Source organism: Epinephelus lanceolatus, chromosome 7, assembly GCF_041903045.1.
Source record: "Epinephelus lanceolatus isolate andai-2023 chromosome 7, ASM4190304v1, whole genome shotgun sequence".
In the NCBI taxonomy this organism is placed as follows: domain Eukaryota; kingdom Metazoa; phylum Chordata; class Actinopteri; order Perciformes; family Serranidae; genus Epinephelus; species Epinephelus lanceolatus.
Genome location: NC_135740.1, coordinates 31,026,917 through 31,050,947, shown reverse-complemented (window position 1 = coordinate 31,050,947; position 24,031 = coordinate 31,026,917). Strand labels below are relative to the sequence as shown.

At 40.8% G+C, this 24,031-nt stretch overlaps 1 protein-coding gene across 2 annotated transcripts in view; it reads left to right on the top strand.

Annotated features, from left to right (window-relative positions):
- The window catches only part of tnmd (tenomodulin), a 76,398-nt gene that overhangs the window by 23,872 nt on the left and 28,495 nt on the right, over nucleotides 1–24,031 (top strand). For both annotated transcript variants that reach the window (XM_033632804.2, XM_033632803.2), the window contains exon 3: nucleotides 20,389–20,529. In XM_033632804.2, the coding sequence (XP_033488695.2) occupies nucleotides 20,389–20,529 (141 nt within the window). The remainder of the gene's footprint in view (nucleotides 1–20,388; nucleotides 20,530–24,031) is intronic.

The following is a 24,031-nucleotide window of genomic DNA, read 5'->3' as shown; positions in this document are numbered from 1 at the left end:
GGAGAAAAGAGAAATGGCACAACACAGTCGAAGCCCAGGCCTTTATGTCGTTTAATTCTCTTTTACCACTTTCTAGTCGTTGATACTGAGGAAGCCATATCTAACTCATGTTGGCTTGTGGAATTTGAGGGATGTTACATCATTTGTCATGTCCCCAAAAAAAAGGTGCTTTACCACCATCTTTAAAGGCCTTGTGAAGTCCCTCTGTTCTCTCTTACAGTTGGCAGGTGAAGATAAAAAAGAAAAAAAAACTCTTGGCCATTTTTGAGGCACTTTTTTCTCCATGTTATTGAGGTGAAGAAAAAAGCCACTATTTCCCCTTTCTAGTTTATCTGGGGTTTGGCTAAAACTTTAAAAAAAGAAAGTTGAAAGCAGATCAAACATTGGTTAAATGTACGTTAGCAACATTTCATTTTCAGCCCGGGTCGGTGTCACATTTGCTTCAGCCCACACAACTTTGTGTCTTGGAAAGCCTCTATGGCGTATTTATAGCAGTAAGATTGTGTGTTATGGATTTTGTACAAGTTGTAACTGCAAAATAAAAAAGATAAAAAGAAAGGAAAATATTTACTTTTTAAGCAGAAAGTCCAGGGAAACATCATATTCCCTGAGCTGTTGTATAAAGGAAATGCAACCCTTTGTTGTTCTCACTTTGATTTTTATTGAGATCATAGAAACAAACAACACATCGAAGAACAATATGTCCCAGTCCCTGAGTTTGTTTCACAATAGTGTGTTGACCAAAAGTACTGAATAGCTCCCAAAGTTCCCCCAGCACTCCTCCCTCCTGAACGCAGCTCTATTATGGGCACAGTAGCACGTATCAAGGTGATTTATTGCCAGAGAGAGCTCAAGTTGTTTAAAATGACTGGTGTGATTAGTCATATATGCTTCAGAGCTGAAAAAGGGGTGCACAGTGCTCCTGTAAATTAACAGCAGCTGCAGACTGTAGTCGACCACAGCAAGGTGGTCAAACGTGGTAAGCGGCGGAGTCGCCGGGGGACAAGGAGAGAAAGTGGGTCATTACACCCCTTTCAGGTATGAGTAGGTTGACAGAAGATAAAAGGTAGGCTACGTTAAAGATTCAGCAGCTCTGAGATGAATTGATTTCAGCAATGAAAATAAAACAGGAGAAGTGTGATAGTCTGTGAGTTCTGCCAAAATTCCACTTGAGTTACTGCACAAATATGCTCCATATATTCCCCCAAGCCTTCCGATATCGCCACGCTCTATTATTCCTGACAAAAAGGTGCTACTGAAAGAAGCCTTTTATTTGGTAACTGTTTTTTGTTTTTTGCCTTTTTTAAAAAGTATTATTTCCTCTTTCCTCGTTTTTTCAGCCTATAAAGAATCTACAGAAAATAGTTTTACTGAACCTGTGGATGCCTGGCTTCACATTGAGCCAACAGAGAAGAGCCAAGCAATGATTTTTGGTATGCCTGTTTATATGAGATGATTTACAGGAATAGTTTCTGCATTTTTTCACCAACAATGCAAGAAGAATTTCACTGCTGGAAAGATGGTCTTTTCATAAAACTGGGCTGTCGATGCAGTAGAAAGATGCAAATACTTTTGAAATCGGTGCTACATGACCTGAGAAGACGGAGAAAAAATGGCTGTGGCATTTAGTTTTGCACAAGTGGTGGAAAACCTACAAATACCAGAATACACTGTGTCACACTGACCAATAAACGCTCCTGTTAGTGGGGAACATAAAGATAGTTGCTCAACCTCATCAAAAACAACATGGTGGCCAGCCAGTAACAAAGGATCTTGTTTTAGATTTTCTAAAACCATTTGAGGCAATCTTAGCTCATGTTTGATCTGCACTGCTTAGTTTTGATGGGTCCATCAAACCCCGGACTTTCAGTCAGGAGCCCAGTGTTTGTTTCCCATATGAATGTAGAGCCAAACCATGATTTTTATGATATGCTTTTTTGTTGCCTAAACCTAACTATGTGCTTTTGTTGACCTAACCAACCCAACTAACAAAGGCAACGAATACTAGCCAATCAGAGGGAAAGAAGGACAGGACATGTCTTTGCCATCCTAGGAAAAGGTAGTTTTTGTTCTGGGCACAGCACGCAAGTGAGGTCAGGGCAGTATAACAAAGTAGGGTTCAGGTGCCAGACCAAGCAGCATGCATCCAGTCGGAGGCTATGAAAATCGTGCATACAGTGCCAAAAAAAAGAAAAAATAGAATAGTGAGGCAAAAGACCAAACAGGATAAAACTGGGGTTAGCTTTCACTTAGGCCTCATTTACACCGCAAGTGATGCATTCGCATAGTGCTCGTGAACAGTCGCTGTTAACTTGCGTTTTCATTTCGGCGAGCATGTTAACAGTTTAGAGCATTCACACCGCATCCGTTCTACACGCTGCTCGAGTCACGCCGCTTTCACGAGCAAGCCTGAAAATAGAAGAGATGCCAATTTTTTGTGCGAGTCCCGAGTGAATGGTCGCTGTATTCAACAAAAAACACAAGTTTGCGTGTGTTGTGACCTCTCTCGGCCACCGTCAACATCTCCCCCTTAAAGCTCCAGTAGGCAACATTGTTTTTGTATAATTGAGTAAAAATTTTATAATATCCTCTAAACATAATGTAAATCAAGTGGTCTGAGACAAACAATAGGTTTCTGCACCTCACCATGGCTCTGTGTTCAGCCTCTAAAGAATCAGTATCATGCCGATGTACATCAACCAATCAAAGGTCAGCTCAGACCACTGCGTTCCTATTGGCTGTTCTACTGCATATGTGCGTTCCCGTGCCGCCGGCAGAAGGGGAGAGCAAGTGGCAATGGCGAACAGTGCACCAGGTAAAATAGCTATTCCAGCATTGGCTACAACTGCCTTCACGGCTAAACCCAAAAAAAGGAAGACAGAACTTGGTTCCCAGGAGCCCCGGAGTGAGGGGAAGGGTGAGGTGGGGCCGGGCCCGGCTGGAGGGCACGAGGGTCGGCCGTGGGAGCAGAGCTGAGGGCTCTCCACGGAGAGAGAGAGCCGAGCCTCGGGAGTATGTGCAGGTCTGCGAGGGAAGGATGGGGCAGGCTGCTGCGCGGTGAGGGAGAGCGAGGCTCGGGAGTATGTGCGGGGCCACGAGGGAGGGATGGGGAGGGCTGCTGCGCGGTGAGGGAGAGCCAAAGCTCCCAGAGAGGGAGAAATAGAACCAAGTAGGATAAAATACTCGCGTGCTAGTCTGGTAGGAGGGGCTCAGGGCGGAGACGAACGAAACCTAACTCAGATGAGACTCAAAAATCAACCGTTTTCAGGCTTTCTACCTACTGCAGCTTTAACCAAGCGAGACCTGACACATGTTTCATGTACCCATATCTGTGCTAAATATTAATTCTCCAAGCGTTGGAATAATCACTGGCACGCGAACCTGTTCACCCTGGGCTTTGGGTTCAGACTCACTTCTTCTTCTTTGGGGTTTATTGGAGATTTGCAAACACGGTGCACTACCACCACCAACTGATTTGTATTTTGACGGGACAGCGGCCGCTGCTGTCCCATCGGTTTTGGTGTGAATACACGTGTGCTGCCGCTACGCTTGTGGACCGCATCGCTTGCGGTGTAAATGAGGCCTTATACTTTCATTGGCAATAGTTCCAGCATAGTATACCTTTAACACTAGAACTGCTAATGGGTGAAATTTACCTACAGCTGTTTTTGACTGTACATGACATTGTTTCAATAAAACATTCAAGTTCCCCAATCTGTGACTTTTCTTAAAACTATGTTATGTAGCACCTCTATTGATAAAACATGTCAAGATGAAGAAAGATAAAGAAAAAGATAAAGAAAAAAAAAACTTTTTACCGACACGCATCAGCTGGTAAAATGTACCTCTGTGGAGAATACAGTCATTTTTTAATCTATTAGTGTAATGTCACTCGTTTCGATAAAAAATCTTTGTTGCTACAACTGTGCATAAGAGAGCAGCATCATAAATCATAGGCTAACCTTCACTATGGACAAGATAAGAGACTGATGGATGTACATCAGGGATAAGACCTTTCCAATGCAAGTTTATATTTTTTGTTATATTGTCATTTTGCAAGTACCATCCAGGGACTACAACCATGGCATTCCACTTTACAACCCTGTGCTGTAGAATAATAAATAAAGAGCCGTGTACAAGGTTCATTTAGGCTGATTTATCATTCTACAACTTTTTGTACCTTGAAAATCAATGTATTCTAATAGTGGATAAATTTTACTCATTGGCAGTTGTGGGGATACAGCATATGGAATATGGAGCTACAGCTGGGAGGTGATTAGCTTAGCTCAGAAGAAGACTTGAAGAAGCTGGACATGCCCAGCTTGGCTCACCGCAAAGATCAAAAGTAGGCCCACACCCATATATGTATCTTATTTGTTTACACCTTGCACAAAAAAATAATACAAATTTGTGATTTTAGAGTGATTTACATGCTGTAGCTATTTCTGAACAAAGAGCATTTTATCCATATTCCCAGTTAACTAGCTAACATATAGGCTAGTTACAACTCTGATTTTAGATTTTTATTTCTATATGAATTCAACAAACCAGATGTAGTGTGTTAATTGAGCTTTAGAAGTGGTGATATTTCTGGTTTTGAACGTTGGAGAGACCCAGACTAGCTGCCACTGCCTCCAGTTTTTATGCTGAACTGAGGTAATCATCTCCAGACTTCCTGTTTAGTGTAGGTCACAGACATGAAAAAGGTATTGATCTTCTTGTCTAACAGTTTGCAAGAAAGCAGATAGGCATATTTCCCATAAAGCTGTGTGCACCCTGTTCCCTTAAAGTCCTTGGAGAACTATCTACATAACCTGCTGTACATCTGTGAAGAACTCAGAGGGAAGAGTTCATAAATCTCGCAGTAATACTTCATGAAACAGATGGCCATCTGTGCTACCTGACACCTATCTGATACCAATCTGATTAAAGGCAGGAGACGTAAACCCATTACCCTGTGAAGCTCAAGCATTCTCACGACCACTATGCCTACTGTGTATAAACAGCTTTTTTTGAGGAGGAGGAGGAGGAGGAGGAGGAGGAGGAGGAGGAGGAGGAAGAAGGGGAGGAGGAGGAGGAGGAGGTGGTTGTCGATAGACTTACACTAATATAGTTTTCCAGTCTGCTGCACATAGAAGGAAAAATTTCACCCTCAGACACTCTTGAGCTGTTAAGTATCATCACTTTGTGATATTTAATGTACTTCAGGAGTGTTTTTGGTAGTAAATGCACTTCTTTCAACCTGCGGCTATATCACAGTCTGCATGGAGTTTTTTCTTTTTCACCTTTTTTTCCTTGTACAGTGGATTTGTGTGATTATTGAACATCAGTGTAAAAAATAGTGGGCTCAGAAAGAAGCTTCTGCTCTTTGCTCCTGTAAGATTGACTCCAAAATCTGACCTTTATCACTGATGTTTTTAAGTGTATGAACTCCTCTGTGGCTCTGCTACAAATATCTGAGAGTGGCATCATACTGTCTACAGTATGTGCTGGCGAGTTGTCTGCTAAATGAGAAAAATACACTATTAAGCGACGAAATTGGCTCCGATGGGAGGTACATGTGAGGTACGTTGCCAGTAGCTGTTTGTTTTAACAGTGTTAATGTGCTTTAGGAAGATGGCTCCATTAAGCTTTTGCAAGTTGACACATTGTAGATTATTCTTTGAGAGGCTAATGACCTTAGCGTTTTCCTTAACTGGCCTTTGGCATTGGCAGCTGTAAAACATTTTAACATCAAATTGATGCTTAAAGTAATTGCTTGGGTGAATTGCCAAAAGCACTTTCACCCCGGTGCCAGCCTAGTTTTAGCTTTCCATTTAATGCTACATACACCGCATGCTCAGATTGTGATTTTTTATATGGCCTCCAAAAACATATTAAGATCCCACAAAAATGCAAGAGTACACAAGTGCATGAGTTGAAGCTCAAGTATGCACAACGTGATAAAGTTCAGCAAGATCAAAATAGGTTTTCATTATTTTTTATGCCAGTGTAGTGAGTAGTAAATATTCAAGGTTGAGTTAAAACATCCATGGGTGTTTGTTGGCACTATTGATAGAACTTCCTGCAGATAAAAAGAGGGCACGGTTTCTTAATTGCTTGCATGCAGTTATTTACCTCCACATATAGCCGAGAGAAACCACAGAAAAGACTGGTGCTAATTACAATGCAGAAATGTCTCAGTGCCTTACAAATGTTTATATTTAGAGCCAGAGTCTGACTTTGCGTCCTCTCATTACACACTGAGTGGGCCCGTGCACACAGCTTCCAGACAAAAGTTGAGACTACATGTTTTGGCTTTATATTTGGAAGATTTCTCTGAATTTGCTTCCAAGAAAGCTCAGCGTGGTTGCTGATTTGAATGTTAAGCATATTTTAAGTGAGTAAAAATTTAAAAAACAAAAAAGAGATGGAGACTTACCTGAAATAAACTCTTGTTCTAGTCTCAAAACTCCCTGCACAGTTTCCTTCTGTAACATTCAGGTGTTGGACTGAACGGTAACTGTTCTGTCACCAGCAGTTGGTTTCAGTTGGACATCCTGTTGCTAATAGTAACCATGACTGACACAGTTCCACCGTAGTTGAAGTTTAACTGACACTGTTACTGTCATTTTGTCAGCTCTGTGTCAAATATTTTATCCACCAGACCACACTATAGGATTTTGTAACTGCTGTTTCTGAGATACTGAAACAATTAAGAATTACATTATAGTAGTTTTGCGAGGCTGATGTCACTAATGCAACTTTCTAACATTCTGTCGGGCTAACTACACTGCTCAAAAAAATTAAGGGAACACCTAAATCACACATCAGATCTCAAACAAAATATTCAAGTTGAAAATCTTCACTGATGTACATTGTATTATTTGTTAAGAACAAAATGATGCAACAACGATCAGTGGAATCCAAATTTCATCAACCCACTGAGGGCTGGGTTCAAAATCACACAGAATATCAAAGTAAAAAATTTACATCACAGGCTGATCCAACTTGTTTGAATTTTATCACAGTATTCTGTGGCGAATCCCAGTCAAGCTGCACGCTGCTGGGCTATGAGCACAAGTCCCACTAGAGGACGTCGGGCCCTTGTGCCACCCTCATAGAGTCTGTTTCTAACAGTTTGCTCAGAAACATGCACACCAGTAGCCTGCTGGAGGTCCCTCTGTAGGGCTCTGGCATTGCTCGTCCTGCTCCTCCTCACCCAGAGACGATGACGGTGACAGTGGGTGTGTCTGTAAATACACTAAAATGAGAGCACTGTTCGCTCCACTGCTCTGTTTCCTGGGAGTGCCTGGAGTATGCTCTGCTGCTCTGAGTTTTGTGCTCTGAATAACAGGACACTACATTCCAACGCGCTTTGAAATTATGAACAGTCCAGTTTGTGCCAGAGTGCACTGCAACACTTGGAGTTAGTATTTCCAAACACACCCAGTGAATAAAGACCTATTTCTTCAGGGAGTGTCAGTGGGCTCCATACTAGCTTCGACAGCTTGACAGTGTAGCCGTAGCTAACGAAGGGGCAGGGCTTAGCGAAGGGTAAACTCCTTCAGTGCTGCGGTTTAAAAATGGTCAATTAAACCGCAACTTTAGCCAACAACTCTTCTGTCAGTAGTAAATCTGTCTGCTATGTTGTGTTGCTGTCTATCGTTCTGTTTTGTTTGGACTAAATTGCTTTTTTTGTTTCATTTTTTTTCTTTTGCCAAGATATGTCTTTGTAGCCATTTCCTGACTTAAATCATTTTCATTGTCAGTATACATGTATGTAAATGTACTCACACAAGAACGGGTGTCATCATGAAATGAATGATGCACAGCCACATACTGTATTTCCACTATTCGCAACATGTTGCACCGTGTTGTATTCAGCTCGCTGTCAGGTTATCTTCAGTAAGATTGATGTCGTGCACTGCCAGTGGGCTCATTTTACCCTGTACCAACTAAGTTGATGACGCATTAGTGACTGACCAGTATTTTCTAAATTGAATTTTCGAAGCTGGCGCCTGCCCAAAACCAGCTGCCTGTATTCAGGAGGCATCACCAAACAGCAGACTGCATGTGTTTGGCAGCCGGAGAGCATTCCTACTTCATTTATCCGAATTCTCCAGGCCTTGAGAGTTGACAGGCTTGGTAATCAGTGTCCACAAGCATAATCCCCATAGTCTCAAGACACCACACAATCAGATCTGTGTGTGTGTGTGTGTGTGTGTGTGTGTGTGTGTGTGTGCGCGCGTGTGTGTATGTGCTCTCCCTCTCCTTCTCTCAGACTTTATAAATAAAATCTGTTAAAATCACCTTGTGAGAGAAAACACATCCACAAATATGCATACCACACAGTGTCTGACAGCGAATATAGAGAACATGTGTTCATATGTGTGAAGGCCATCTGCACCACTGTTCCTGGGTGGCAAATCTATACCAGCTGTAATTATTTCCCTCGCGGATCCTCATTTTCCAGTAATATCTCCATAGGAAGCTGCTCCTGCACTTCCCTCGGTGTCATGTGTTCTGTCTCAGAGAATTCTCACTCACAGGTTTGTTTTGATTACCTGTAATTTTTGTCGTGTCTCTGGTAAAACATCTTGGTGCGTGCGTCTCTTTGATTGTCATAATTCTGGCAGTAACCGTGCTCACTTTTATTTGTAAAGGTTACACCTCTGCAGTGGCAAGTTCCAATGTGCCTAACAGAGATGTTCCATTTTTACTCCTGAGAAAATGAGAAACTCTAATAAAAACAGCTAGAGTGCAACCAGAGTACTTGGGAGACATTAGTCGTTCTCATGTGACTGCCCATGTGAAGAGACTTGAGCTCTGAAAAATAAGTCTGGCATAGGCTGCTTGAGGACAAGGAGCCAGCAGTGGAGACAAGGGAAACACACAGAGAGCGAAAGCTTCCTCTGCAACATTGGCAAGAACGCCAAGGTGATCCGGTGACTCTGCTTTTCCAGGCCCAGCTGATTTGAGTTTAAGCACTCCAGTTAAAAAAGCAGTCCAGCAGACAAACCTCATTACTACAGCAGTGTTTTTTTTCCTCTTGCTCTATCTCTCACTTTTGGTTCTGTAATTAATTTAAAAGGACATTTGGACACTGTGCTGGAGCTAAATTTCACTGCAAAATATTAGCCAATAATAACACTTTACAGTAGGGTTGGGCCAGTGTAAAAACCGGTTTAATATTAAGAGCCAAACTGGACCAGTAGTTTACCACGAGCTGTCGCACTTGACTCAACAGCTGCTCCCAAGAGGAACATACTGACACTGTGTCCTAACAGCAAAGAAGTGTCAGACTATAGCGTCACTTAACGTAACACCAGAGCTCTTTGTTCACATTGAATCCCTTAAATATGCACTTATGTCATATACACAAACCACGTAAATATCAGCTATGCGCTCGAGATGAGACCGGAGATGTAACCACTTAAAAGATGGGTGACTAGCCTACTTGCCATCTTCCTACGTTTGCACTTTTTAAACCAAAAAAGTGAGATAAAGAGGTATCATATAATTAACTCCTCATTTCAACTTCATAAATCAGCAGCTCTTCGTCCATTGCTATGCTTTCAAAGCATACGACAGGAGTAAACAGAATCAGGGTGTCTGACAAAAGTTCAGCTCAAAACTGTTGCATCGCGCTGACTGTAGCCAGTTAGGACACCTCTTTAGTCAGCTCCAAATCCAAAATATTGCCATATTGGCACGGTTTTAGTTTTCTTGAGAGACTAACTCTGCAGTGTCAACCCTTTCTCATTGATCAAATACTGCCGCTTGGTGGGTGATTTCCGCATCTGACACCTACGAGAAATGCCACCTTTTGCGCTGTATAAAGCCACCAGGCAGCATAAGTTTATAACGTCCCTGGGCAGCGTCAGTTTGAAACACTGCCAGAAAACAACGTAACCTAAGGAGATACAGAAAAAGATAGAGAAAAAAGAGATGACGTGGGGCACTTTTCCGCTGAGTTGAAGTTTTTTCAACTCCAGAAGCTCAGGGTGCTCTTGCAAGAGGACCTGGTGCCTAGAGCACAGAAACCTGAGGCATGTAGCAATTCAAAAAGCTTCTGTGTGATTGGGGCCATAGGGTGGGTGAAATGGGTGGTGGATGGGTCCAACAATCACCAGACTTTAACACAGGAACCCAGTGTTCACATCCTGTAGGAATGATGAGCCAAACCAGGACATTTATTTCTAAAGCTAACCATGTGTGTTTATTGCACAAAGAAAAAATACATAAATATGACATGTTTTCCAACGTTTTAGGTTTATTTTTTTAAAAAGTAGCATCTACTGAACATTTCCTGTGAAAACGGGAGTGCATTTTGAGAAGACACACATTAATTAACACAGCGTCCCAGAACATCAACCACAGATGCACCCAGGATACTTAACGCATCATATGTAGACGTCAAAAGTCCACTGAACAAGTGGTGATATGTGACAAGTTGGGACTGAGTATACGTTGGCCATGTCTTCTCTTGTCACCCCAAAACACACATGACCTTTCTGGTAAACAAACACAGCATGCGCTGCTCTTCCCCCTCCCACCTCTACTGACATGACCTCCATGTCGCTATGCTCAGCTCACGCCCTGTCATTGTTCATGGCAATAAAACAAACCATAAATATCTGAAGTCTTCTAGTTTGACATCACACTGACAACAATGCAACTTCTGGCACAGTACAACAGAGAGGATCTGGAGACTTCAAACTCTGTGTGACTCAGCACTCTGACAGCACAACTATCTGCAGCTTCATTGTGAGTGAAACTCAGGAATCTACTAAAAATAAAAAAATTTAAAAAAAAAAACACACTTTAGGAAATGTCAGCTTCTTCCAATCAAATATGGCTGAGTGTTCCATTCACTGCCTATTAAAATCAGCTCTGCAGCGGGCGAAGCACACCGGCATTTTCAGCCAGTTGAAGGCACAATCTGTTATTCAAATGTGAACTAATGGCTCGGCCCATTACCAAAATTTGAATCACAGGTTTAAAACAAGCTCTCACCCCAAATTGGCAGACAGGTCTTTTGATACACAGACTATTGCTAAACAACTAAATCTGAGTTATGAATGTTCCCTGATGCTGATTAAGGTTTATTTACACTTGTTTGTTTGTTTGTTTGTAAACACAGGCCTATAATTTAAATTATGGTCAGCTGAGTCAAACAAATTCACAAATATATATGTCAATAAACCTGCTGTTTTTATTGTCAAAACCAAAGAGTGACAGAGATCCAACATGAACAATACCAGGAATCTGATGCAGCTAAATGGACCTCAGCCATCATTCATTTTATTATTTACACCTGTGCTTTTCCTATTGAACTGTCAAAATGCTTTTGGCCATTAACCTTCCATTGAGCAGGCTTATTTGTAGGTGCACACATTTTGTTCGAAAATGCAATGTCAAGCAAAGATCATGATATTTTTATGTGAATTCTATGTAGAGCATGTCTGCAAAATGACTGCGATAAAATGAATGCAAAGACGGTCCCCTCATCCTAAAATGGGACAGTTCTCATCAAATAACCGCTGGCGTTTATCAGTTGTTTATAAACAATTCTATTTTTACATTTTCTTGACAAGAAACTGGTTGCAAGTAGGAAACAAGTGTCGCACACTCTGTCTCTGTACGCATTTCTCTTTCATTCTGATGACGTTCAGGCCCTCAGGCCTTCCTCAAGATCAACAATCATCGTCTGACACAGGCCCACTGATCTGTTATATAGGCCGCACCTTCGTCACACACCTGATGGTGATTAGATAATCATGCTACACCACCAAGACAAGCAGTTTCAGTTTAACATGTTATTTTTTGGTTCAGTGTATTAAAAAATGTCAAAATACTTTAGCATTAATTAGTTTCCTATTAAATAAATAGCAAACATTAAAGCATCTGCTCTTAATCAGCATCACAAACGGCTTCATCTAAACATCCAATAACCAGAAGTCAATTACAAAAAGCATTTCAAGTCATAATTAAAATTCAATCCATGAGGTGACGGTGGATCAAGAATAAACATCCAATAATAAACATCCAAATTACCTCCTCTTGAGGTAGAAAACAACTGCAGCCATGCAATTAATGGCTGTCTAGAGAACAAGCATGATTGGTCATTTACTTAAAGAATATAAAATACAATATGTTCACAGTCAGTAGCAAAGCCAAATGAAGTGCGACCATCATAACCATCGCAAATAGTTTGCTTGGATAGTTGGGCGTGCAGAGGCTCTGCTCACCAGCAGGTCACAGTCCGTCATCCACCAACAGTGACCAGTGTTTGTTTTACTGTAATAAAGAATGTGATTTTTCCCCTAACCTTGTAGTTTGAGTTTACAACTCTCCATAACTTAAACAAGGGGAGTAGAAACCACTCAAATTAGTGGTAGTTGCTGCCTTGATTATGTTCAGGCATTGTTGACTATTTCTGTATTAAACCAAGACCACGATCTTTCAGTGGCTTTAATTAGGTGCTGTGACTGCCTAAATCTAATAGGTAAAATGTTTTATCAGGCTGTATTTATGAGGAGTGAATATTGAATTGCAGTAGCAGATACTGTAGGAAAAACTAAGGATGAGAACATTTTACAGTATAAACATTTTGCTCCTTGGCCAGCCCAGTCACCAAGAGAAAATGTTGGCATTATATGTTTCTGAAAACCATGAATATGTAAAAGGACGTGCACTTGTTCATAGTCTTGTATTTTAGTCTCCCAACCAGTCAAAGAGCTTTTACACTACAGAGCCACATTCACACACATTTACACATTGGTGGCCGAGGCTACGGTAAAAGGTGCCACCTGCTACTGAATTTAACATTCATACACAATGACACTCTGACGGCTCAACCATTGGGAGAAAACTGGAGTTCAGTATTTTGCCCAAGGACACTTCGACATGAGGAGTTCTGTTTTGAAACAAAATTTTGAACTGAGCCATGTTGGTTTTAAAAAAAAATGGCAGTGGCGTTCAGAATGATACAGACTACTTCTCAAGTTTCATATGTATCATACCAACGTTTCTACAGTGATGTAGCTATGATTACATATACATGAGCTGACTTCCTCATTGGGAGGCAGAGGGGATGGTGGATGGCGTGACACCTGGCGACACAGCTGCCAAGACCAACGGTTGTATTTTAAGCAAAACATCAATACATTTCCTGCTGGGATTGTGCCATTAACAGTGGGTGGTTTTTAGCGAAAGTATTGCCACATTTCCAGCAGTGATTTTGGCACCAAAATTAGGCATTTTACACCAAATCGTGATCTTTTCCTAACCCTAACCAAGAGTTTTATCTGAATTGGTCTCACTCCAAAGTCATCCAAATCCGTCGCTTGGGCAATGGCTTGTGGCGTCAGACACAAAGTCCGAGAAGGCGGGTGGGAACCAACTTTCACCCGAGAGAGCAGTGTTCGTGTCCCATAAGATTATGAAGCCAAACCTGTTCTTTTCTCCTGAACGCAACCATGTGTGTTTGTTGTTGAGGGCAAAAAAATGTCAATTTGCTTTGTTTTACTGACGTAGTGCTTTTATTTTGAAAGAGACTGTATGTAACCGGTAAATTTCCTGTGAAAGCGGGAACGTATTTTGAAAGAAGACGATGCATGTAACAGGCAGAACTTGACACGGCATCCCAGAACGTCAACAACCAACGCAGGGTACCTTTCATGTTGTATCTAGACGTGGAAAGTCCTTGACCAAACATCGTGACGAGGTCGGAGTGAGAATGTGTTGTTTTTTTTGTGCCTAAACATAACCACATGTTAATCAAAGTGTTACTGAAATGTAAATTAGTATATAGGATTAGTACAGAGGATGTTTTTGTCTTTAATATATGCTTGCTGATATGTTGTTAAACTGTATCATACTGTAGATAAGTATAGATATATTAAGTGGCTTATTCTTGACAAGTTTTGTCAAACAGGATCTGAAGCCACAAGTCTCTGAGTGTTTTAAAACCAGCGAGGACTTTAAAAAGGACTAAAACCAAAGGAACACGATGTTCGCCACTGTGACTGTCTAAGCTGCTGCCCACCTCAATCTATCACAGAACTCCCAATGGCTCCCAGGAGGCCCATGCACTGTGCAGCCCTACACCACAATGCAGCCCCCCACACCTTCCACAATCCCGCCCTTCCGCCTCCACCGCCATCACCACCCCACCGTGAGTGACAGGCATCCAGTTCCGCCTGACTGGAGCTTCTATCTCCTAACCCTCAAGGACAACTAAGACGACGTATTGCCATCAAGTCATCTCTCTCATTCCCACGGCCACCTCCTTCATAGATGCACATATGCGCACCCCCACCACACACACACACACATTTACACACCTACACACACAGTACCGACTGCGACCCACTCACCTGTAACAAGATCTACGTGACCTTTGCTTAATGTCCTTGGGTGCCACACCACAACCCGTTTGCACAAACAACCCTGGCTGTGCCTGCCGCTTCTCATTCACTCCGTTCTCTGTGAGTCTGTGTTTGAAACCGTCTAGGTGGAGGTTGTTAAGAACCACTTCAGACAGAAACCTTGAACAGAGGAAATAAATAAGGCATTGTCTGTGAAGACTTCCACACAGATCGCCTCACACTCCTGAGCTTGACTGTTTTTTCCTGGCTGCGGAGATCTGAATTCTTTATCTCATACTGTACAACAGTCTGAGGCGTCTTGTGATGTGAGAAAGGACCAGCTGTTCCAGAGGGATATCGGACAAGGCAGTTTTTCAAACAAATAACAAGACTTGGTTTCGCAGTAATGTTTCTTGGCAATTAGTACAGTGTCAGATTTTTTGCTGTGTAACCTTTATGTGTTCAAATACATTATTCAGTTCTGTAAAATAACAATAACATCCAAAGACATCATTGTATTGTTGTTGCTGCTCTGCTGTCTGATAAACAGCAGTTATAAACAACTGCTCTTATTCCTGCGAGTTGTTTTTGCACTTCAGCGTGCTCTTAGAAGTTGCTGCGCTGGTGGGACAACAGGGAGAGGATGCTGAACTTCAGATTAAAGTCTGTTGCTTATTGCTGCAGTAGGAAGCTTCACATGCTGACAGGAAACTCTTTCGAATTTTGAAAATGTCAAATCCCAGAAATCATGAAATGTGATTTCAGAGAGCTGTGCAGTCTTTCAAAGAATGGCCGGATTCATTAACTAGGACAGTTTCTTCTAAAATAGTGTTTTTTAGAAGACAAGCTAAGGCTAGAGAGGTTATACTAAAGGACGTTTTTCTGAAGAAAGTTGTGAAGTAAATATAAATTTGTCCTAAAAAAAGTAAAAGGTCAGAGTTCATGTCTGTAGTTGAAGTTGCACCAATCCGTATTTTCATATTAGCAATGAATAAATGATGAACCCACAGATAATTATCAGCTGACTCTGCAGCTCCCTACACTGAATTTCAACAACTTTTAGCTCAATGTTTTGGTTTTACACCCTCCAACTTTACTGTTTTGGTTCACCCTGCTCCCATCATCATTTTCAAAGAAGCAGGCAGCTGATTTTGGCTAAAAAATAAACTCTGATGAACCCTATGCAGCCAGCTCAGCCCAAACAGCAGACAAAGTTAGCTAAAAGCTGTTGAACATAGTTGAACTTGTAGCAGCTTAAAGGAATACATCACCCCCCACAAATCACCATTTGTACATCAAGTACTTGCCCTGTGTTACTCTGAATGCATGAAGAAAACTGTTTTTTCTGCATGCCTCGGGTGAACGAAGAATCCAAAAAAAGAGGAAATTCTTGAATTAAAGTCAGAGGGGTCAACCTTAACAACAGCAAAACTATATCAAAACATCTGTTTACAATCTCTCACACAACTCGTGGAGAATGTTCCAAGTCTCATTTATCCACTCGTATGCTCAGTACTTCTGAGACCCTATGCAGACCCTACGCTGTAGCTTACACACATGGTCTACACCGCTGTGAGCATTTATACTTGTGCTGTGGTGTGTCTGTGTCACTCTGCAGTTGCACGTCCAAAACACTAGTCTGTGTCAGGGTTTCTGTGAAGTGCTGTAAAGTTTAGTTGATTCAAAAAACATCCAAAACACACCTTTAACACACATTAAACATGGCTTAATAGCAACAATTTCAAACAAGTACACAAATCAGCTTCACTATAACTCACAGCATTCACAGACAAACACTTGTCTTTATCTGGACACATTTTCCCCACAAATACAACATGCTGATGTTATTAGCACAAGCCTATGGCATTTTACATTGCATAAACTAGCTTAGTTGCTAGCGGACTTTTCCTCTACTCATAAGAAGCCAGGGAAAACCTCAACATTAACAAAGGTAACGTGACAAAATTTGGCTCCATTACAACTCATAAGGTTCACCAACAAAACAACTGTCTTATACTAAACACGTTTTCCAAACAAATATAAAATGCTAACGTTGTTAGCACAAGCCTATGGCATGTTACATTGTATAAAATAGCCTAATGGCTAGCAGACTTTTCCTCTACTCATATGCAGCCAGGATAAATCATACACAAGACTTAAAATGCTCTTTTGTGGAGGCTTTATTGTCTTCACAATTTATTGTTTCTTATCTGTAAAATTAAAGTAAATCAAAGCTCCACTGAGGGAAATGGTTTCAGCTTACAAAATAGACAGAAGGTCTACGTCACTGTGACATGTAGTTACGAGACATTAATATACAGATAATCATCTGGGCGAGGGAAGCATTCCTTTAAGAGCCAGATATTTATCTGAGGAGTACAGAGACAGAGTTAAAAGGAGAGTGAGTACTGGACTTAAAATGATCAGGTGACCAAAACACAAGTCCAAATAAATCTGGATAAATATCCGCCAGATAAAATAATTTTAATTTAAAGTTTGCTTTTATTTGCAACAACAATTTTTATGGTATGTCAGTGTGTTTATAGTGTGTTGCAATGCCTGCAAGAGGCCAAAAAAACAACCCCAAAAAAATGCAGGCAAAAACTTGCCTACTGCAGCTTAACGTCACAGTGGTTTTCAAGAGTTTCAAGTCTTCAAGTATAAAAGTCTTTGTGACCAAAGTAATCATATAGTGGCCTTTGTACAAAGAGTGTAGCTTAAATTGGAGCCTCTCATATGTGCTGGCCTTTCATATTCCTGCTCAGTGTCATATGGGAAGCTAATTAACTTTCACACAAAATATTTTCTGAAAGGTTTTGCAGCCAAGTGACGTTCCTGTGAATTGCTGTTTAGAAACGGTACCAGTAAATTATGCAAAACAAGCCCTCTTTAAATCTCCCATTGCTATATTTTCAAACCAAAACGCACGATGTAAATAATCAGAGTCAGCATAAAAACAAATTATAACGATCATTGTCATTACAGCCAGGCAAAATATTGTGCTGTGTTCTAAACTCTCATTCTTATTGCAGCATAAATCACACTGCAAGTTTCCCAATGTACTGAAGCACCTATAAGTATCAGAAGAGGCCGTACAGAGGCTATTCATTTCTATTTTCAGAATGCCAATTATGGTGCACAGCAGCAGCTTTGGATATTGAACCAGTTGAAGTCAAACTGTTGTAATACATTATTATCTATTTCAACCCGGTGCAGTGGGGAGATTCTCACCGTTGGATTTTCATCAAAAGTGATAGCCTGCTGAAAATGTAATTCACTGTTTTAGTATAAATCAATAGGCCTCCAGAATCTATTCCTCCATTCCACCTTTATGTTAATATAAAAGAAATGCTCAAATAGAACTTTAATTCACCACACAGACTTTCAGACTGTTTAATAGCCCCAATTTTATCCATAACTGCTCAATTGACACTTAAATTTCAAGCCCATCTTAATTTGGCTTCTCCTGACGATTTTAAGTTCTACTTCTCTTTGGAGCCAAGGCTACTGTGACCCATGTTAATGGAGATTTATAGGCGAGTGCCATTCTAACAGTGATCTTCTATTAAGAATTACATCCCATTTGATCATTATTACTCCCAGCAGAAGAAAAGTCATCACTGCGTGTGATGCGGTGTGTTTAAATGTGCTGGATACTACGTGTAAGCAAGCAGACACAAAACATGTTAAATGCTGAATGTGAGTGTGGAGTGAGAGCTAATTTTGCATCGGAGCGTTGCAGGGCATTCTGATGTTTCTGATGAGGGATATAAATCCTGATGGACTCCCATCTGAGTGTATTCATTAATCATGCGTCTCATTGGCGAGGCTCTGATTTGCCACTGAGACAGATGAAGATGAACTCAGCAATATATTTCTCATCATAACACAACCCTCACATAAATATTAATAGCATATTTTCAGCTGGTGGGCATGAATCATTTTTCAGACAGGGAATTTTAAGAGCCATCCATGCATATCCAAGAACAGTACATAAGCAAGCAGTTGTGATAAACAACACTGCTTCAAGGCAACAGTGAAGAGAAGGCTTTAACTGTACCAGGGATTCAAAAGGTCTTTATTTTACTTACTTAAGGCTCCTTCTATCAATACATTTTATTATTTAACTTCACATCTTGTCAGTGTAAATGTTTTAATTGCATTAAGTATTTCTTATCACTGATGTTAGTTTATGACTAACTGTAGCTGCTGTGATGTTTCAGATCATGGATGTTGCTAGTGTAACTAATATGGGAAGTCAAGGAAATTTACAGCTTTTTATCGTTTTGAGCTGTTATATATGTTTTATTGACTTTCAGCTCATTGTTTTGGTTTTTGCCGTCCACAACATTAAAGGAATATTTCATCCTCCAAAATGATCATTTGTATGTCAATTACTCAGCCAGTGTTACCTTGAACTTAGGAAGAAAACTTTGTTTTTCTCACACATGTCTTCGGTAAAGAAAGAATCCCAAAATTAAGTATTCTTGAATCGGAGTACCCGTGTAGCTATGGGTGTGCCTGTGCCGCCCAAAGAGGCAGCTGGCACACCCAAAAATCAGACAAAGAATGAATTTTTAATTATAGCCTTACTAAAATGTTTTGTTTTTAACTTAGCCCACTTCCCTGTCATTCTCCTTCTGTCTGTGCATTGCTATAATGGTGTTAAACAGGAAGTGAAGGCAAAAATTCTGTTTACCACAATGCAAAGCAGGCAGGCTATGAATCTCCACAGTCAGTATGTTTACACGCACAGTTTAGTCGAGCTACAGTTACACTCATCTGGGCCATTTATTGGACTACTGTTCCTGTCCCAGTATACAAGCATGTGAGGGGCATTGATTTATTGACTAAAGTAAGTCCGACTCCGCTATGATAGGTGGCGTTATTCCCCCTTTCAGCTTGTTAATATTGAACCCTTTTCCAGCTGACTTATTACATCACAGACCAAACTAGCAACAAACGAGTTAGACTTGGTTAGCTAACACTAACTGGTACCATGATGGACAACTTTACAGGTCTGTATATTTTGTCCGTCCAAAAATGCACAGCTCTGGATGTCGATTTCTATGTTGTTTCCTGCCTCTTCTTCTGTTATGCATTTAACGCTTTCTTCGTCTGGGTCAAAGCCTGGGCGGATACTGTGGGGCAGAAACTATTGTTACCATGGAGATGGTAGTTTTTCATCCACACTGACCCCTTCTTGCATTCAGTGTCCCTGTCCACAGAGGCAGCTGTCTGTCAGCAGCAACTGTGCCACTTCGCAACTTTCATAGGAATGAGCAAGGCCCCGCCTCTAATGCTGTATCCAGTTCTTTTTACACATCCATGGTCAATTTCTACTTGTGTCTTTACAAAAGAAGAAACTACTTGATTAGGTTTAGAAACTGGCAAGTGCTATTTCACTTCATTATTCAGTCAGACATCATGTTTATGTCAGCTGTTTTTTCATTTCAGTCAGGAGCAAGTGACATATCAAGGCAGTTGTTGTCATCTTCAGTCAAACTAGTATTAGTTTGTAGGAGAAATTAACTTGACGACTTTCCTGATTAAAAAAAAAAAATGCTGATTTAGACTCTAAGGTGTGTTATGTCTGTAAATTGACTTGAAACAATCTGTGGAGATGTAGAAATTTCATGGACACTTGTTGCTATTGTTGTGGCATTTTCCTGTCCATGGATGTAGCTATTTTTTGGATCTGGCAGATGACATCAGGAGGACGGTGCTCACATTCTACAAAACTCCTTTTGGCTTTATTTTTTTTGACAACTTGGGGAACAGCTGTCAATACCACATCTATTTGAATCACTGAAAAAATCTGACGTGTTGGCAACTATTTATAAGTCTGCACAGGCGATTCTTAATTCTGACTGTCATGTTGGATGGACTCCTCAAAAATTGTCCTTCTTTTTATGCTTTTACTGACCTTGTACTATTCTTTGGTGGAAAATGATGATACAGTGAGTGGTAAATGCACCACTGTGACATTGATCTAACGGTCACAATGATGAAAGGTTTTTTTGTGCCGTTGCAGGTGTATGACCACCAGTACAAGGCTGTGTTGGATGGCGTAGAGACGGACGGTTTGCTGGAGATCGACCCCGGTCAGCGCATTGAGATCTTCAGAATGGGAAATGGGAGTGAGGAGGTACTTGAAGTGCACGACTTCAAAAATGTAAGTGAAAGGTTTTAACAAGGCTGCGGGAGCTATTCTTCTTTTACTGAAAACGTGATGCTGTAATTGTGTCTTCTCTTCAGTGGAAGGATTATGATTTTCACATCCTGCCCTTTTCAAAGAGGCGGTTGACAACATTTATCCTTTGTTGAAATCATATTTTCTTCTTCAGCAATATTTTCTCCTCTTTTGTCACTCTCTCAGTGAAAACAGGTGTGACAAACCTTTTAAACATCTGAGAAACTAAATAATGGAAATTATACTCAGCGAGGTGTACACACGGATCAGGATTATATTTTTAAAAACACCTACCTGAATCAGTAACTGTACTACTTGAGATTATGTGAGTGCACACACACACAAAGCAGCCTAAAGAGAAAGTCTTTTACTATAAGACTGTTTTCCTCCTGTTAATTTATACAGTAACTTCTTTGCACTACAGAGACAAACACCATTAAAAAGCCCATCTCTATTTGTTTCTCACACCTTTTTTTCAACTGCAATTTTGTCTCCAGCAGAACTCATTAACTTACTTTTCATTCCTAAATCCTTCCTCGAGTGTGCAGGAGGTTACACACGCTGCACCTCGGAGAGGGGAGCGTGCTGTTTGACTGGTTAATGAGTGCTCTTATTCTCACGTCGTTATTTACTGTGAAATGTTAAGTCGCGAGGCTGAACGTTAAAGGATGCTGCTCATCCCAAACAAAACCCACAATGAGTTGTTATTGTTTTTGGTACAATGGTCTGTGTGAATCTAAAGCGGCTCTATATGATGGAAACCCAGCACAGCACCGGAAAACTTTAACCTCTGCAATCAATCTCTATTTCTTTCACTCTCCCTCACCAAGTACCAGAATGTGTGTGTGCATGTGTGTCCCACTTACCCACACACACACATACACGCATAAACACATGTGCCTGTTGCTTGTTCCACTTCCTGTTAGTGAAGCACAGCCCCCGAGGAGATTTGTGTGATTCAGTGCTCCACCATGGAAGACTAAGAAACAAGCGAGTGAGCAGAGTAATTCAAACCTCATTGTGATTTTTTTCTTAAAGGAGGGGAAGGAAATCCACAGAAAAACAATGGGTTGTACTAAGTGGTAGCTTGTGTGCTGATGTTAGAGTAGATTTTTTAATATAAAAAAAAGGGGATGTTGCATGTTGTTACACAGACTAAAGCCACCTCTAAAACAATCTCCATCAAGCCTGAGGGCTGTGTGAGGAATGGAAAATGAGGGGATTATGCCACCAGGACTGTGGACCGAGGAAAAATCTATTCGCTGTTGTTTCAGACCAACACTGCACTCATTTTAACAGGAGAGAAAGTTACAAAAAAGAGAGCAAAAGAGACATGCTGAGAAATTATCAGCAGGGTCACTTTTACATTAAAATAATACTCAGAATAAATATTCTTTGACAGGTGAACTGAAGCTCATTTGGTCTTTAACATGCTCATTTTAGTTCAATTAAATGACCTCTGATTTAGTGTTACAGCACAAATTACTCTCGACATTTTAACTGTGCATGAAAGGAAAGCTATAATAAGTACTGGGTGGTTTCTATTTTTTCATACTTTCCTGATGTTTCAGAGGGATAGCCTAAATGGTATAGGATGGTATGCATATGTTGTGTGGCGCCCACAGCACTCCATAGCTTCTTTAGTCTAGTAAATAAACAAAAAAATAAACTTAAAATGTCAAGAAAGGGAATATCCTAACATCTGTTTCACAGAAAAATACAACTGTACATATTCTGAATTCAAATTTCTCACTTTCATGGAGCTGCAACGAGTTTAATTTCCTTAACTCATCACAAAACATGCTTTGTTCAAACTCCAGCCCAGTTACCAAAAGCAAATGTTGGTGTTGTGTGTTTCTGCAAACCACAAATACATTACATTTGTATTTTTCATACCTATATCAAAATTTCTAAAGGGACACAGCATATGAGCTGATGTCACCTGGAAGTGGAGGGGATGATGGATGGCGTGACACCTACACGAGACACCTGACAAGCTGCAGACCAACAAACAACAAAAGCACTTGTGATTTAGCAAGTCACTGCTGTTTTCCCAGTCGCTTTTTAGGAACAAAACATGGGTGTCTTGTAGCAACTTGTTGCTGTGTTTCCAGAGGCTTTTAAAAAAGGTACAATAGTGGTTATTTTGAACCAAGACATTGCTGCTTTTCCTCCCAGGTTTGTACCCCCAAAATGGTCATTTTAAGCCAAAACATGACCTTTCCCTAACTATGACCAAGTGCCTCTGTGCCTGGACCTCACCACAGGGTAACCACAGTGCTGGTGAAACATCTTCTACATAATAATGTGCGAATGTAACAGATCTGTTAGTGTGAAAATGTGAATGTGAAAATGTGAAAATATGCTGGCTCTGCCACCATTTTTCCATGTGGTCTTTCTATGCTGTTTCAGGCCGGCTGTTTACGGTCCTGTCTGTCAGCTAAGCTCCCTGTTCCAGCAGGAGAGACTGACCTCTGGTGGCGCGTGCTGTGCACTGCATCACCTCAGTACAGCATCTCCGTATCAGTTTAACAGAAAGAAGAGCATCTGTATTTTTGACAATATTGAAAATCTAACAATCAGGACTCCACATGTCCTGGTATATCGTATTACCATGATACCGCCCAAGCCTAGATATGATACAGTCAGACAAAAATAATGGTTGAAGCTACATAAACGTTGACATTTTGGTTGAGGTTTAGTCGTGGTAAGACAAGAAAATGTTCTGCTAAATGATTTTTGTCATGCTGTCACTCACAGCTAAGTTTAACTAACTGAACTGATCCACCATGACACTACTGTATGCTGCTGTATTTCAGTCATTGCTGTCAGCATATGAAGTGTGTAGTTCTGTTGTTTTTTTTTCAGATTCGAGCACAAAATTCCTGCAAGGCGCCAAAGTTGCAAAGTTCTCTTCTCTACATATAGTCCGTGATTGTGCCTTTACAGAACAAAGAACTGGTCTCTGCTGATTTTTACATGTTAATTTGATCGGGCCAAATATTTTTGTTTTTCTGACCTTTTACCAATAATTTCCAACAATGTGCACAGTGTGCATAAAAGGCGTTCAACAAATCAACATGAGAGCCCTCAAGAACTGATTTCTGTGATGCCCTGAAGCCAGTTTCACAGGGAACAGCCCTGAGCATTCACGGACTTATTGTAAAGCACACATCTGATGGTTTGTTTTACAGATGTTTATAATTTTACATACAGATTTACAGATTTAAATTCATGTATATTTATAGATGTTTGTTATATTAGCAGGTGTTTCTAATATTATGTCCATATGTGTGGATCCATCCAGTATCTGTGCCCACTTATCCTTTACTGGATCACAGGCACCTGGGGGCCCATCACAGGGCTAATACTAATACTATGGACAAATAGGATAACACTATCAATTACAACTACTGGCAGCTTTAGAGCCGCAATTACCCTAATCTGTGTATTTGTGGATTGTGGGAGGACACCCGAGGACCCA